Source organism: Peromyscus maniculatus, chromosome 1 (genome assembly GCF_049852395.1).
Source record: "Peromyscus maniculatus bairdii isolate BWxNUB_F1_BW_parent chromosome 1, HU_Pman_BW_mat_3.1, whole genome shotgun sequence".
NCBI lineage: Eukaryota > Metazoa > Chordata > Mammalia > Rodentia > Cricetidae > Peromyscus > Peromyscus maniculatus.
The window spans coordinates 10,934,096-10,951,968 of NC_134852.1; the positions used below are offsets into that span (position 1 = coordinate 10,934,096).

General features: G+C 42.3%; 1 protein-coding gene across 1 annotated transcript in view; it reads left to right on the top strand.

Moving 5' to 3' along the window:
* Positions 1–17,873, top strand: part of LOC143271881 (NACHT, LRR and PYD domains-containing protein 2-like) — a 54,849-nt gene that overhangs the window by 32,984 nt on the left and 3,992 nt on the right. Inside the window, exons 4-10 of the mRNA XM_076564435.1 lie at positions 2,185–2,839; positions 2,927–3,874; positions 6,023–6,193; positions 8,665–8,829; positions 10,455–10,625; positions 11,661–11,831; positions 15,175–15,345. Of these exons, the coding sequence (XP_076420550.1) occupies positions 2,185–2,839; positions 2,927–3,874; positions 6,023–6,193; positions 8,665–8,829; positions 10,455–10,625; positions 11,661–11,831; positions 15,175–15,345 (2,452 nt within the window). The remainder of the gene's footprint in view (positions 1–2,184; positions 2,840–2,926; positions 3,875–6,022; positions 6,194–8,664; positions 8,830–10,454; positions 10,626–11,660; positions 11,832–15,174; positions 15,346–17,873) is intronic.

Here is a 17,873-nt window from a genome sequence, read left to right on the forward strand (position 1 = left end):
CTTCATTATTCCCTGTTCCCCGAAGGAGAGGAAAAAGGTGTCCCATTTAGTGAAGATTATTCAATATATGCTTACAATCAGCACTTGGACCAGTTCCATGTTGCTTTAGTAACAACTACTCAACTGTAAAAGTTTTCCCTGACCCAAACTGGCATTGCTAAACTGGGCATCAAGATTAGATGTTTAGAAAACAATTGATAAGCACATTGTGTCTATTTAGCCAAATAACAGCAGTAACTTCCTCATGAAGGTCTATGTCCTCCCAAGCTACAGACCTTTGACCAGGTTTACAACATAATACCAGATTTTAATTTCTTCCGGTGGAGACAGTATCAAATCAATCAGAAAGCAGGAATAGAGAAGTGGCTTAGTTGTTAAGAGCACTTGCTGCTCTACCAGAGGTCCTGAGTTCAGTTCTCAGCACCTATATCTTACTGGCTCACAACCATCTCTCCAGCTCCATGGGATCTGATGCCTCTGGCCTATGTGGGCATCTGGAAATAACTAGATTCAGATACATACATATACACATAATTTAAAATTTTAGAACATTTTAAAATTCCAATCAGAAAGCATTTGGTTTGCATGCCATTATTTGCACACTGACACTGCCCTGGCAGAGCATTGTTATGACAGGCAGGATCCACAGCTGGGTAAAACCACTAACACTTACATCATTATACTCTCCAACACTATGAAAGCTCCAAGCAGAGAGTGAGTTTCCAGATGAGTGTCAGTGTGATTTGTCTTGCCACAAAAGTATATGGGTCTTATGTCTAGTTCTGGTTAGCAGCCAAGAGTAGTGGCAATAAACTTGTGCTGATTTGGAAGGCTCTAGAGCCTCACTGGCCAATAACTTATGAAAAACACACCTCTAACACTGGAATTTCCATTTAATCCTATGCATTGAGGTTTTCTTATAGCATTTTAACACTATCTGTATAGCCCAAGTTACCTTAGAATTGCTATCAGCTGAGGTTCACCTTATCCAGCGTCCTAAGTGATGAAATTATGACCATGCAACACCACACTCAGGTTGCACTGAGTTTGAATATAGCAAATGTGTCTTATGACAACTCTCCAGAGCAGAGGCATCTGACTTGGTGAGAGAGCTGTGTACTCTCTTTACTCCCTATAAACTACCCATTATACTTCCAAGCTTACAACTTGAGCAGAATTTGCAGTTCTAGAAATATGGGGGGAGACATCACAAGCCTGAAAAACTAAGATGATCTTGGAAGAAGAAAAGTTAGTTGTGATTAAAAATAGAAAAGAAAATGTCCCAAGCCACAAAGAGGACTAAGAAGAGGATGATACGAGCATAGAGGAATATTCAGTGTACTTATGTGAACACATCCATGTATGAATGTTTGAGGTGTGGTATGTGCATGGGTGTGCACACATGAGCTCACCCATTGTATACATGTGGAAGCCAGAAATTGTCGTTAGGCTTCTTCCTCTAGCCTTCTCTACCTTATCCTTTGAGATAAGGTCTCCCACTGGATCCAGAACTCTGATTGGCTAGGCTGACTGCTCATCAAGCCCAACCTTCATAGCACTAAGGTGACAGGCACACACCAATAGGCTTGGTTTTGCATAAGTGCTAGAGACTGAACTCAGGTCCTCATGCTGGGAAACTACCAACCGAACCATCTCCCCAACCCATCTCCCCAACCCCTGTACGAGAATTTTAAATGGCAAAGAGAATCGAATCATTCTCAACAAAGAGGTCACTTTCCCATCAAAGCAATTTCCATTTTTTTATTTCATCAGACTAAAATATAAATAGGAACTGGACAGACAGTTCAACAGTAAGAAATGCATACTGTTCTTGCAGAAGACCTGAGTTTGGGTCCCAGCACCCACATCAGCCCACTCTCAGCCACCTGTAACTGCTGCTCCAGAGGATCCAATGCCTTCTCCTGGCTTCTATGTGCACCACACTCATGTGTCCATGACCACACATAATTAAAGTTTTTTTTAATTATTTCAAATTGGACCCTTTTTGAAAGTCCATTTGCAAAAGCGATTTCTGAATCACATTTTGCTGAAATGGACTTGGATTGAAGTTGGTCTTTGAGAGGTGTGTTTCCCATGTTCCTTTTCTACTTTATACAAGGTAATTTTTTTCACAATAACCAACTATGTTCTGTCTGTCTCCTCTCTCCATCATTGGCTGGGAAGAACACAAGCATAAAAAGAGCTGGTTGGATCACTACCTGAATGAATGGAAATACAGGTTCTGGCCTTCATTCAATGAACGCCTCTACATAGAGACTGAGAGCTACAGGACCCTCATGACACTATGTAATCCGAAGGCAGGAATGCCATTTGCTCATGCAATAGTGTTGCATGGCCCTCCACATTCTGGCAAAACCACAGTGGTCAATAGGCTAATGCTGCAATGGTCAGAGAGCAAGCAGGCCCAGATGTTCCCATGTGCCTTCTACATCAACTGCGGGGAGATTAATGAAATGAGACCTTGCACTTTTGCACAGCTCCTCACCATGGAAAAACCCTCGTGGAGAAAGTATGTGATGAAGTCCCTAGCCATGGGAGAAAACTTCTTGTTTGTGGTGGATGGTTTTGATGAGCTGAAATTCCCAGCCGAAGTGCTGATGCATGACATCTGTGGGGACTGGAACACAGAGAAGCCTGCGGTTGTCCTGCTGAGCAGTTTGCTGCAGAGGAAGATGGCCCCCCATGCCACACTGCTGGTGACCACGCGAACACAGGCGTTACGGCAAATCCACCTTATGATAGATCAGCCCTTCCTTGTAGACATTCAGGGCTTCTCGGAACGGGAGAGGCAGGAATACTTTCAAAACTTCTTTAAAAATTTGAAGTATATTAACAGGGCACATGGCATTTGGGAGCCTGGTGATGACACCGCCCAGCAGGCCACTGCCTCTGTTGCAACGACCGCCGAGCAGGGCGCTGAAGACATGGTGGAGAGCGATGATGTAATGGCACTAAGAGCTTTAAATGCACTGAGAAGCAATGCGGCTCTCTTCCACATGGCCTCACTTCCTTCTGCATGTTCAATATTCTGCGTCTGTCTGGACCAAGGGATGAGGAAGAGGGAAGACCTTGCTCTGAGGTGCCAGACCCATACCTCTATGTTCCTGAACTACCTCTTCAGTGTCCTCTCACCAGAAACCTACCAAAGCTGTTTGAAAACGCAAGTCCCGAGCACGTTCAGGAAAATGTGTATCGTGGCTGCTGATACTCTGTTGGAACAGCTGCCTGTGATCTGTGAAGAAGACTTGTTGAGATTAGACGTGAACCTGAATATAATGCATTTTCTTGATTGCAGGAATGTCGTTGATCGGAAGAAGAACAACTGCTACAGCTTCTACCACCTCAGTATCCAGCAGCTCATGGCTGCCATCATATTTGTTCAAGAACTTGAGAAAGAAGATAAACGTGTCTCTAAATACAGTATGCAGAAATTGGTTTCTAGGGAAACAAGATTAAAGAACCCCAACCTGTCAGGAGTGCTACTATTTGTATTTGGACTCTTGAATGAGACTCGACTTCAAAAGTTGGGGACCTTTTTTGACTTCCAAATATCAATTAGGGTCAAGAAGAAACTCCTGGAGTATAAGTCGGGGGAAAATAAACCCTTCCCATTACTGATAGATCGACAACAGATTTTGTCTTGTCTCTATGAATCTCAAGATAAGGAGCTTGTGAAGGAAGTCATGGCCCTCTTTGAGGAAATCTCCTTAGATTTGAAAACCAGCACGGACCTCATAAGTGCTTCATTTTGCCTCAAGAATTCTCAAAATCTGCAGACAGTATCCCTACAAGTGGCAAAGGGGATCTTCCCAGAAAATGATGCTGTTTTGGAGTCCACAGCTCAGTATCAAAGGTAAGAACCCTATTTTCCTTTCTGGCTTCTTAATGGTGCTTGCACCCTCCAGCTCATCCAATGTTTTGTAGTAAAATGTTGAAATCTCTCATTCTCTATAGCTCAAGGTAAACATGTTATACATGCTTGCCTGCCTTCCTACTTAATAATAAAATCCTACTGGTATGATTAAAGATGCCAGCCTGAAACTTAAACATCTTAAGACCTATGGTCTCCTGCCTTTCAGTGAGCAATTGTTTTATTACTTTCCTTGTGGCACAGTCATAATTTTACTTGATTTTCCTGCCAGTACCCCCTCATCTCCCTGCCCACCATCTATGTTTAAACCCTTTCACTCGTGGGTATCCTACTACCACTTTTATATCTCATGTGTTTTATTAGACTTACTATATATGTGTGTGCAGAGGCTAGATAGCTTGTTCTCAGAGGAAACCAATTATCTCCTTGAATCGTGTGTATCCTAGAAATTGAATTCATCAGGTTCGGCAGGAAGCTGCTTTTCTCAGTGAATCATCTTGCCTGTCCTCATATTACATGTGCTCTGTTTTCCTCTCCCTTTTTGTTTCCTCCACTCATGGGTCCTTTCCTAGTTTTCCTGAGTATGTAACATCATTAGTCATCCTGGGTATGGAAATTAAAAGTATACTGAGGTCAGTGGAGAGATGGTTTCACAGTTAAGAGCACTTAAGTGGTCTTCCAGAGGAGCTGAGTTCAATCCCCCAGCACTTTCGTGGTCTTCAAGATGCTTACAATTGTCTATAACTCCAGTTCCAGGGAATCTGGTGTCCTATTTTGATCTCCATGGGCTAGCCATGTACATGGTGCGTAGACATACATGTAGGCAAAACACTCACACACGAATCATAAATCTTCAAATCCATGCATTCTGCCTTACCCTGCCGTCACCTCATACCTTTCTCAGCCTCAAGCACTATTTCAATATTCATGTTGTCTTTTTTAAATTGCTATATATAATAAAACACTTGATATTTGTCCTTCTGGTTCAGCTTACTTCACTTTTGGTGTCTCCTAGTTGCCTGAGTTACTGCAAATGATTATAGCGCATTGTTCTGTAAAGAAAAATTAAATCATAACAGTTGCAAGAAAATGGATGGAATTGGAAATTAAGCCAAGAAGCCAGATTTCAGACAAATACTGTGTTCTCTCTAATAAACTGATTCTAGATTTTAATTTTTGTATATGTGTGTATATATACACATGTGGAGGATTAGGTTATAAAAGTACAAAAGACTATACTGATTAAATTTTTTCAAGTGAATCCAAACTGCAGTCACCTAGGAGAAGAGAACATAAATTAAGGGATTGTCTCCATCAGACTGGCTTGTAAACAAGTCTGTGGGACATTTTATTCTGGTTGGTAATGATGTGGGAGGTCCCAGCCCACTGTGGGTGGTTTCATTCCTGAGCTAGGGGTCCTGGGTAGTAGTATAAGAAAGCAGATTGAGCAAGACAGTGAGCAGTGTCCCTGCATGGCCTGTTCTTGCCTTGAGTTCCCACCATCGTTCATGGACTATGATGGGGAAGACAAAAACCAAATAAACCCTTTACTCCACAAATTGCTTTTGGTCATGGTGTTTAACCACAGCAGCAGAGAAGCAAAGTAGACCAGGCGTCATGAGATGGAAAGGTATCTTACAGGAAGAAATGCATGCAGTAGAATATATGTTGCATGGAAACATAAGGAAACTATTGGGGAGCAAAGGGGACCAGAAATTAGCAGGCAGGTGAGCGGAGTCAAACAAAGTATAGGGGAAATGCCATAACAACCATCCCTTTGGATGCTGATGTGAAAGACAAATTGCAAAAACTTCTGTAGAAACCATGAAGATGGCTCAGTCCTTAGAGCTCAATCCTTAAATCACTTAAGGCAAGTGGAAAGATCTAAGTTTAGATCTCAGAGCCCACACCAAAGCACTAGGTAATAGGTAATGCATGCCTGCAATCTCAGCGATGACAGGTGGATCCCTGGAATCTTATGTTCGGCTGGCCTGGTCTGCTTGGTAAAGTGCCAAACCCATGAAAGATTCTGCCTCAAGCAAAAGGTAGAAGGTGCCTGAGGATCTCAAGGGGCATGTGAGCACACATGAATACACGAAGAAATGAAAACAAGCCTCTTTGTCTTTGTAGGTCTCAAGACAACCAACACCTGCTAGCTTTCTGGACAGACTTTTGTGACTTGTTTAATTCAAATGAGAAACTGGTCTTTCTGAATATTGGCAAGAGCTTCTTCAGCAGATCCTCACTGGAGATTCTGTGTGACAAACTGTCCTCTGCTCCCTGCCATCTCCAGAAAGTGCTGTAAGTAAGATCAGATCTCCAGAGAGATCCCCCCTAGCATATGACCAAAGCTCTCACATTATAGAAGAAATCCTCAAACTTGTATCCTGGACTCTAACCAGGTACCTAAGATACAGGGTATTTAGGCGTCCCTAACCTTAATTTTACCTAGAAAAGAATCCTACAGTAACTTCAGTATAATACAGGATACACATTTAATGTCCACATACACCATAAGAAAAATAATCAAAATCCCTAGGCAGTTTGAGTCCTGCTTCGGCAGCCATTGGTCTCTAAGTAGAACAGAGTCCCCCAACCTCAGTGGGCACTTGAGGTATGTGTTTCTTTATTGGGGGGAGGAAGGTTGGCCTGTTCACTGTAAAATGGTGAGCAGTGTCCCTGACCTCCACATGCCAGATATCAACAGCAGTTCCTTCCTTCAGTTATGAGATATCTCAGTGTCTTCAGGTGTCACCTAGTACCCCAGGGGATGCAGCATTGTGACAGGCTGGAAGCCACAGATGTAGAGAGATAGAGAGCAGTGTGCTTAAGGCATGAGCATGGAAAGTCAACTGGGCAAGATGTGTGCATCCATGACCCAAAAAAAACATATATGCAAATGAGTGAGATTGGAATGAAAGGTATCTGGTTAAAATATCGACAGGGGAAAGGTAAATATATAGCATGAATGCATGAGCACAGAGTATGGAAAACTTTTCTGTCTTCCTTAATGTTCAGCTGTTGATTGTGTGCCTAGAAGGTTTAAATCTAGAAAGGTATGAGTCACAAGGGTTTCAGGGAAATTTCTTTAATTTGACATGTATGAGTTTTTCTCTGCATGTATGTATACACACCATGTACATTCCTGGTGCCAATTGGAGATCAGAAAAGGACATTGGATCCCCTGGAACTAGAGTAACAAACAGTGTGAGCCAGCCTGTTGGGCACTCTGCAGAGTATCAAGTGCTCTTAACCACTGAGCCATCTCTCTGAAACCTATTCTTTCTTGGTGTATAAGAATAAGAACTCTCCTCGAGGTGGGAATGGGGGTGGGCTGGGGGGGAGGGGAGGGGGGCAGGAAGGGAGAGAACAAGGGAATCTGTGGCTGTTATGTAGAACTGAATAGTATTGTAAAATAAAATAATAATAATAATAATAAAAAAGAATAAGAACTCTCATCCACTAAGATGGCACTGGAGAAGAACTCTGACTCTAAATACAATAGAGCACCTCACAGTCTTCCACAGGACAAGGCATTTGTATAAAGGTATTCACTGGTAACACTTCAAAAAATGGATGTTTCATTCCCCACCCCCATCCAAAAAAAAAGATGGCTTTTGAGTGGAAGAGAGCTTGTGACTGAACTCTCCCTTAGTAGATGTTGGAAATGACTAAAGAAACCAGGACTTCAGATAGTTTCTAAAGAGAACTGTTGGTCAATGCAAACAAAGCTTTAGTTGAGGTGAGTAAGATCTGGAAAGTAGCATATGCTGTAATGTCACTATAGCAGCAATATATAGCCCACTTTTGCTGAGAAGAGTTGGGGTGAGCGGGAGGGGGCGGTTTAGAGACAGAGTCTCACTATGTAGCCTTGGCTTTCCCACAACTCCTCTGTAGATCAAGTTGGCTTCAAACTTCTGACAATCCCCCTGCCTCCTGTGTCCTGGGATTACAGACCCATGCCGCCACACCTGGCAGGAGAGCAGAGATCTCCCATGTTCTCCCACACAAAACAGAAAATGGCTTGTTTCACACAACATGACCTTGAGTTCCATCTGTTTTTATAACTCTGTCCCCAGGGGATCTGATGCCCTCTTCTGGACTCTGAAGGCAGCTGAACTCAGACATGCATATACCCACATACATCCACAGGCACAGACAGACACATACACACATCGTCACAGAATTAAAAATAAATCTTTTTAAAATCTATCTTGTGGAGGGAATACAATATGGTTGCACAAAAAAAGAGCATCTTGCCCAAAATCTGCATGTTTCTATATCATTTCTGAGGTATAGGATTGTAGCTATGAAGTGAAAAATGGTAGCTGTATGAGATGATAGATTTGTTAATTGGCTTGGTTGGGTCAATTATCTCACAAAGTGTACATATAACAAAACAATTTTGTATGGCTTAAATACAATTTTTGTCAACAATTCCTTGAAGAATGGGGTAGTTTAACGTAGGGGGAAGCTAAAATGTAAATGTACTGCATCCCTTTGTATCTGTTTATGTATTGTAGAGGTATAGAAAGTCAAAATCTTGTCTTTTTAGAAGTTTTTGTTACATTTATTTATGATGGTGCTGAGAGGCAAGTGATGCCTATATCTGCGCAAATGGAGGCCAGGGTACAACGTGCCAGAATTGGTTCTTTCCTTTGATCACGTTGGTCCCAGGGATCAAACCGAGATTGACAGATTTGGTGGCAAGTGCCTCTTACTGAGCCATCTCCCCAGCACTCATTATCTCCTCTCTGTATTCTTTTCCTCAGCCTCAAAAACATTTCCCCAGCCAATGCGTACAAGAAATTGTGCCTCATTTTTAATGGTTATGAAACCCTCTCACATCTGACCCTGAAAGGTGACAACCTGAGCACCATTCTTCCCTCGCTGTGTGAAGTTATGAAACATCCAGCATGCAACATTAAGTTTCTCAGGTATATCTATTCATCCCTAAATGTCTCTTCATCCCTAAATGTCTGGTCACATAAAACTATCTCAGGTCTTCCTATATAGCAAATCTAAATTGGCAGGAAAGATTGCTTTTCTTCAAAAAAAAAATACCACCACTTAGGACACATGGACCAGAAGATGGACAAAGTGTGTGTGTGTGTGTGTGTGTGTGTGTGTAAAAATATATATGACAACCCTGTGACCAAGAAACCTCTATAGAGTCTGAGTAACAACCCTATCAGATCATTTGCTTATGGTTGTAGTTACATTCTTGGGTCATGATTCAGAACAAAAGCTTGAAGACCCCTATCTTGCAAACAAAGAAAGACTTCTTCAGAGCATTAGCTAAGCCCACCTCAGGCATCACCCTTGATTAAGATGTTCTCTGCTGGTGATACCACCACCCCCATCCTGTGATCCATGGATCCGAAACATAACCACTTGAACCAGCAGCAGGAACACAATGTAAGACCACAAACTTTGCCCCTACCTTCCCTGGTATGTGATATTCACCCACTTGAATAAATCTTCTTAACATGAATCCCATAAGGACTTGGAGATGAGGTAAAACAAGTCATGAGACAAATTATAACTTCTGTCAATACCATCCTTGGCAAATGACCCTTTTTTTCTTTTCCTGAGTGGATTATCTGGGAGGGAAAGCTATGACTTGAATATTTGAGACTCAATTTTTATTTTTATTTATTTTTTGGTTGTAAGTGAATAAGCTAATACCTAAAATGAAAGGAAATTCTATGTAAGTTCAATGTATGTAATTTTTGGAAGTAAATATCAATCTACATAACATGCCAATACCTTGATTTAATTTAGTTACATAGTTATGGTGTAGGCTCAGAGAGACTCTTTGTTATCTTTAGTACTTTTTACCTGTGTGACAGATATCTCAGTTATCAACTTTAAACATTCAAAGTAAAGATATAACTTATTTTCAACATAAAAAATGGAGATAATAAAAATCTGTCGCATGAGACTTAGGAGACAGAGTTAAGAGGGCTGTAAGTTTGAGGTCACATAGTGACATAAGTGTGTATGAAACATTAAAAGAATAAAATTTTGAGACAGAATTTCACCATGTAGTTCTGTCTGGCCTAGAACTCACTATGTAGACTAGACTGGCCTGGAACCCATGGAGATCTGCCTGCCTCTGTTTCATGAGGGCTGTATTAAAGGCATGCTAGGTAAAAAAAAATTGTGTAAGAAAGAATGAAACTTGGTGAACCTAGGCAACTAGACCATATTCTCGTACTCAACCGAGAGAAGGAGACCACAAAACAGCCCAAGAGTATACACATTGTGCCCTTGAACAACTAGGAAGTAAAACATTCATTCCCACAATGGGAAAGAAAACTCAAGTTTATCCATGGGAAGATCAACCAAGGAGAGCAGGCTTGATCAGAAACAATCTGACCACCCTAACTAGCCTCAGTCAGTTTCTCTTAGCTTTTCACAAGCCTGATTTGATGTCTTGCAACTTATTCTTTTACTTTGACTCACTATACACCTACTGAACTTGCTCAACTGGAAGAGCAGCTATTGTACATCATTCTCTGGACCATTCAGAACATACTCATTCTCATTTCTCCCGCAGTCTGTGTTCTTATCCTACTGGTATTCAGGATTGGGATGACTTCTTCCAGGCCATCAAAGTCAGACAATCCATAACATGTCTGGACCTCACAGACAATGAACTCTTGGACAAGGGTGCCAGGCTGATGTGTAAGACTTGGAAGCAACCGAACAGCACACTGCAGAGGGTGTCGTAAGTATCTCCTCTCTTCCTGTGGAGCATCTCTTTGGAATCTGAGCTGTAGAGAGGAGAGACATGGTTGACACCACACTTACCAGGCAGTCCATTTGAGTCCACCTATGCAGATAACTGCTTCTGGGTTTTTGACTTTGCATCAAGCATCTTGCTCTTCTCATTCTTCTTTTATTGAGAATTTTTATATATATATATATATATATATATATATATATATATGTCATTTGATAAATTTCATTACCTATTTTTCTCTCCTCTGAATTCCCTCCATCCTGTCACCATTCCCTCCTAACTTCACGTGCTCTTTGCTTAAACCCACTGAGTTTATTTACTGTACACTGGAGTTGTACAATCTACTAGAGCATGGGTCACCTCTCAGGAACCACATCCCTGAAGAAAATTTGATTCATCCTCCCCCCAGCATCCATCAACTGCTAATAGCTCCTCAGCTGTGGGGTGGAAACATGAGCCCCTCCCTCATCCAGGCTCGGATTTTGGCTGGCTGGTCTTATGAAGGTCTTATGATTGTGTTCTTCATTCTAAATCCCTCATATGATCACGACTGTGTGATGGAATCAACAAGAACCTGAGGATTTTACCTTCTGGAGTCAGCTGAAAATGTCCTCTTCCATTTTAATAGCTTGTATGATTTTTTGTTTGGTTTGATTTGGAGGGTTTTGTTTAGGTGGGATTTTTTTTACAGTTTTGAAAATACACGTGTACCATGCATACTGACACTCTCATGCCCACCTCCCAGTCTATCCTCCTGACCAATCTCTCTCATTTATACCTATTTATTTTGTTTTGTGACCACCAAGATTAAACAGGGCCATCTGTGAGTCTGTGAGTTTGAAGCTAGGTGTTGAAGCCTGGTGGGCTCAGCGGAGGAGACACAAGTCAGGATAGTAATTCTCCTTCTCCTAAAGTCTATCCATGGACAGCAGTTAGGAGGTAAATGGTGGGGCTCTGTGAGCCTCTCCCTTCCCAGACTGGTTGTTAGGAGAGCCAATCCTGTGTGTGATTCCTATGCAGGTTGGAGAACTGTCGCCTCACTGAAGCCTGTTGCAAGGACATCTCTTCCATTTTGATGGTCAGCCAGGCTCTGACACACCTCAATCTGGCCAAGAACGTTCTTGGAGATAATGGAGTGAAAGTCCTGTGTGAAAGCTTAAGCTATCCCGAGTGTAAACTACAGACCCTGGTGTAAGTCACTGCCTACAGACATTGGGGGGCTGTGTGTGCGCGTGCGTGCGCGCATGTGCTTAAGTAGGATACATATGAAAGTAATTCATGATTATTCTAACCACCAGAAATATGCTAATGACTTTCCAGGTAAGAGTGACATAAGAAATGGCATTGGCTGGGGATGTATCCTAATGCTGACAGTTATATATAGCATGAGTAAAGCCCTGACATCATTATTCCTACAATTTTAGAATATGAATATATGATGTTAATGTTCTATAGTGAATTGAGAGAGAAATCTGATTTCCGTTTTGTTTTTGTGTGAGATGATGTCTTACATATCTCAGGCTGGCCTTGAACTCACTCTATACAGAGGATCCTCTTGATCCTCCACCTACCTAGCACCTGGGTTTTAAGGATGTGCCACCATTCCTGGATTTTTTTTATTCTTCTGTTAATTTTTTGTAAAGTATGACCCACTGAGCCCAGTTAGTACTGCCAACATGCACGCATGTGTGGGATCATCCATTTGGGGCATGGACAACCTATAAGCAGACAGCTCCCAAAGGACAGTGACTCTCCCTCTCACAACGGCCATCAACTACCAATATCCTCTACCTGGGGGAAGGGCCTCAGGAACCCTCTCCCATAGATGCAGGATTTTTAGCTGAGCTGGTCTTTTGTGGGTGACCACAGGTGCTGTGACTTCATGTGTGCCACAGCCGTGCCTTGTCCAGAAGATCCTATTTCAGAGCATCCTCCCCATCCTCCAGCTCTTACATTGTTTCTGTATTTTTATGAGACAGAATCTCACTCAAAACAATCCTCCTGCCTTAGACTCCCAAGTTACGTGCCACCAAGCCCAGCTTGACTTCCTCTTCAAATCTCTTCTTAACACTATGGAACACAAAGTATACATGGTTGGGTAGAGGTGGAATCAACTTGTCGACAAGTTCAATATGACCCTGGTATTCATCCTGGAGTCTATAGGATCCATTTTCTTTTTTTAATATAATTTTTTTAATTTTGAGATTATATCATTACAACATTTTTCTCTTCCCTTTCTTCCCTCCAAACCTTCCCATACATCCCTCCCACTCTCCTGAAAATTCACTAATTGTTTACTAATTAAATTTACTAATTAACTAAATTTACTCTTTTCACTAATTGTTACTGCATATATATATATATATATATATATATATATATATATATATATATATATATATATATATTCCTAAACATAAACAGTTGAATAAACAGTTGAAACCATATAATGTCACTTATAGATATGTTTTCAGGACTGACCATTTGGCACTGGACAACCAACTGGTAGTCCCTAGGGATAGACAACCTCTCCTGCTCCTAGCTTTTCTCAGTTGCCTATTGTTCTTTGTGTAGGGTTGAGGCCTCATGGGCTTTTCCCTGTCCAGTTTTGCCTGTCCATTAATATCACCCTTATTCAGCTCATGTTTGGGCAGTCGTGCTAGTGAGACTTTATGGGTTTAGCTTCTGACATTCCTAGGAGAGACAATCTCAGAGGAAACTCCCTGATCCCCTGCCTCTTTGAATATTTCCCACCTCTTCTGTGCTCTTCCCTGAGCCTCAGGTGCAGGAGTGTGCGGAAGATATACCCACTAGAACAGGGCTCCAGAACTCTGCATTTTGATTGGCTGTGGTGGTCTTCAGTGGTCTCTGACTGTTGCAAAGAGAAGATTCATAGAATTAATTTCCAAAGAGTAGTGGGGCTGTACTGGCCACTCTGCAAAGATTGTTTTAGATTGACAACCCTGCTATTCTGGATAACCAAGTGGTCACTAGCAGCACTGAAACAGTGGCTCTATTGTGAGCCGCCAGCACAGTTTGTTCTCATTCGCTTCCTGTTGCTGTGATACATGCCATGACAAAAAAGCAACCTGGGGAGGACAGGTCATTTCCTGTTACATTTTGTAGTCCATCATGAAGTAGAGTCGAGGCAGGACCTGGAGGCAGGACCTGGAGGCAGGAGCTGATGTAGAGGCCATGGAAGGGTGCTGTCACTGGCTTGCTCACTTTGCTTTCTTATACAGCCCAGGACTACATGCCCGTGATGGACACCACCTAGGGTGGGCCGGGCCCTCCCACATCAACCGTTAGACAAGGAAATGCTCTCCAGACTTGCCCACAAGCCAGTCTTGTGGAGGCACTTTCTCAGTTGAGGTATCTTCTTCCCAGATGACTCTAGCTCCTGTCAAGTTGACCAAAGAATAAAATAAAGAAATAATGCAATCTGTGTACGAGGTCCTGGGTTCCATTTTCAACACCATGAAAGAGAGGGAGGAGGGGAGAAGGAAGGGGAGTTGTCAGAGTTTCCTATATTTTTAATCTTTGTTATACCTATGAGCAGCCATGATGCCTACTTGGTTACTTAAATGTGATGAAATATTGAGTTCATGGTTAGAGATAGATGGAAGGAAAGAACTCCCCAACAATACACTGTGTAAATACCCAACCACTGGGATCCAAAGCCTTGAGGAACCTACCTACTAACTAGCCCTATCTTGAATTTATAGCCTAATTATGTTAGAAGGCACTATCATCAATCCAGGCATGATGGCATATGCCTGTAAACCAGCATTTGGAAGTCAAGAGGCAGGAGGATCACAGCCTAAGCTACAGAGTGAGACCCTATCTGACAAAAAAAAATTCACCACAGAAAAGTCACTACCCTCCGAGATAGCCAAACACAGCCATGAAATAACAATTATCAGCATTCATTAAGCACCTAATGGGTACAGGCACCCTGCTAGGAACTTAACACTGATATATGCCCTCATCCATGAGGTTCTATAATTTTAATGTTTTCTTTGTTGAGGGATGAGAGCTGCATTTACCTATGAGCATAAGTCTTTAAAAGGCAGTTGAAAACTGTGTATCCATTTAATGAAGAAGTGTTATAGATTCTCTTCTTTGAGTCTTTGCCCTCTACTAGCCACAGGTAGTTGCCTAGGTTGACAGTAGCAGGCATGAGGTTCCCTCTCATACCAATTAATTTTATTTTCTTATTTTTTTGAGAATTTCATATATGTACACAATGTATTTTTATCATATTCGCTCTCCAACCTCTCTATAGAAGTGGAATGGGAAAGTGGGACAGAAAAGAGGATCAAGACAGTAAATAACACTAAGGATTTTTTTTTGCAAACCCATATGGAAACCCACTTTATGATTTCATTCTAATGTCCTCACTTATTCCAATAACTCTACACTTAACTGAAACCATGGCTCAAGGTAGAAGGATGTGGTTTGAGGGTATCATCCCAGAATGAACTAATGGGTTCCTTTGTTCCTGATTTTTGTCCCTGTGCATGTGGTTTTCCAGACTGTGGTCCTGTAACATCACCAGCGAAGGCTGCTGCCATCTCTCAAAGATGCTCAGCCAGGCATTGAGTCTAGAGCACTTGGATCTGGGGCAGAATTGTATCAGAACCCCAGGTACAAGGTTTCTGTGTGAAGCATTGAAGGAACCCCAGAGTAACTTGAAAAGTCTGTGGTGAGTCATGTCTTGTTGAACTGTAATCTGTACCTCAAAGGAGTTCTCAAGTGTAGCAGATGCCTTCAGGAGCAATACAGAGAACTTGAGTCAAGTCAGTTGAGTATTGTATCACATTTTTAGTCTGTGTGTCTTATGGTTGGGACACAGAGATCAAAAGGACAGCATGAAGGGGTTGGTTCTCTCTCTTCTCACCATGTGGGATCTTGAGTTCAAATCCAGAACATAAGGCTTAGCAGCAAGGGCCTTAACCACAGATCTCTCTCTCCACCCCAAGTTGAGTATTTTTTTAATCACCTGGCAAGGGGATGGAGAAATAATAACTCGGCAGTTAAGATTACTTGCTGCTTTTGCAGAGAACTCATTTCATCCCCAAGCCTACATCTTGGTGGCTCCAAACCACCCGGCCCACTTCCAGTGTGTGTGTGTGTGTGTGTGTGTGTGTGTGTGTGTGTCTGTGTGTGTGTGTCTGTGTCTGTCTGTCTGTCTGTCTGTCTGTCTGTGTCCCCATACTGGTGAGTTTAACCAGGGCTGGCCATAGATAAGATGCCCATGCTCCTGTAAGTAACTCCTTACTAGTTGTTGCATCACTAAAGAAAATATTATCTCTCTTCCCCAGAAACCAAGAAATGCCTCTAAATTCCCAGGAGGTAGGGGAGGCATCAGTACTTCTAAGAGTCCATCATGATTGCAATGTAGGCTGGTGAGAACCCTGAATTGTCATCTTCAGGATTATAGGGAGGGAACCAGCAGCCACTGTGTGATTTGTGGCACAAACCTGCTGGCAGAAGAGTGGTGGCATCAGTGGTTGACAGCCCTCTGGGGAATAGGTGTGTAGCTCAGTGGTTAGTGCTTGCCTAGCATAGCTGTGGCCCTGGATTGCATAAAATACCCTGTTGGCATACCAGCAGAAACGAATACTTACCCATCTGCTGTGTGTCACTATTCCTGGGGAGATGGGAACCATCGTCTAATCATGAAAGGAAAGGAACCGATAACAGACCAAAGTGAGGACACCATCAAAGGCCAACTCAGTGAACCAGCAGGTTTATTGGGGTCAGTTACAGGAATATAGGTGAGGGGTTATTTGCAGAAGCAGAAATGACTCAAAAACAGCCACATCCTAGCAGGGGAAGAAGCTCAAGAAAGCTAGAGACCTGAAGCGTGCTACAAACCTGCATAGGTGGTACAAGTTGGAGGATGTCTCTTCCAGGCAGCTCAGCAGGTCTGAGGGTGTCTCTAGCAGCTCTTACTGCTAATATATGCATAGGGAGGGGAGAGGGCCTAGCATATCTGTCAGTTCCAGGGGCTCCCTAAAGCTTTGAGCTTTATTTCTGAGTTTAAGGAACTTCAGGATGAAATCATTCACCACCCCTCTCAAAGCATCTTGCTTCACCTCTTTGCTAACATCCTGTGTTTATGAACTTCCCTCTAAGACAAGATGTTTTATCTTTGAGGAAACTGCTACACATCAGTCAGCCCTAACTCCTTTATGCATCATCTCACTCATGCATTCTAGGAAATAAGATGTCTGTCTGCTATAAACATGGCTATCACGATAAAGAAAAAAAAACTATCATTGTTAAACACCTGCCAAGCCATGAGCTCAGTGCTTGCTATGTGGAGCCCATTCGACATCATGGATTAAACTTAGCCCATGGCCTGAGCTAGTATCCTATACAGGTAACACTGTGTGTATGCCCACGTATGCACACATCACTTGATCATTTCTGTGGTACCTTGTCTCTGTCTCCTGCACAGTTGACAACTCCAGATGGAGGAATGCTTTTTCCTGTATTGAACATACCCATTTTCCTGCTTTCTTGGAGTTCATTGAGGTCTTTGTCCAAAATGGAATTGATCTTTCTCCCCTACCTAAACTCTTCAGTATAAACTATCCCTCCGAACAGATCATTTCCTCGCTTTGTGTGATATCCTCTCTCCATTCCTCTTTTAGAGTCCAGTCTATTCTGAAACCTTGGCACTCTCTTCCAGTTATCTAGAATTCGAGCATAGCAACATCTAGGAGCTTGTGTTGATTTCACAAGGCTGCATTCTGACCTCTTCATTTCCTGTGGGTATTCTTCTTAAACTTTAATTTTTTTTAACTACACTTCTCTATTTTGTGGGGAAGGGAGCTAGAACATGCCATAACCCAAGTGTGAAGGTCAAAGGACAACAAATGGGAACTGGTCCTCTCCTTCTACCTTGTGGATCCTAAGGGTCAAATGCAGGTCATCAGGCCTGACCTTTATCCACCAATCCATCTCACCAGCCCTCCTCTACCTGTGTCCCAAGCTGGCTTCAAATTCACTATGTTTCAGAAAATAACTTTTAACTTCTGATACTCTGAAGTGCAGGGACCACTGGCATACACCACCATGCCCAGTCTAATGTGGTACTGGTGATCAAACTTGGAGCCTTGTTCATTCTACCAACTGAGCTAAAACTCCAGTCCCGTTGAATAACTTTTATGGTCATTTTTATATCACTCACATCATCCCACCATCAGTGGCTTCTGTCTCGGT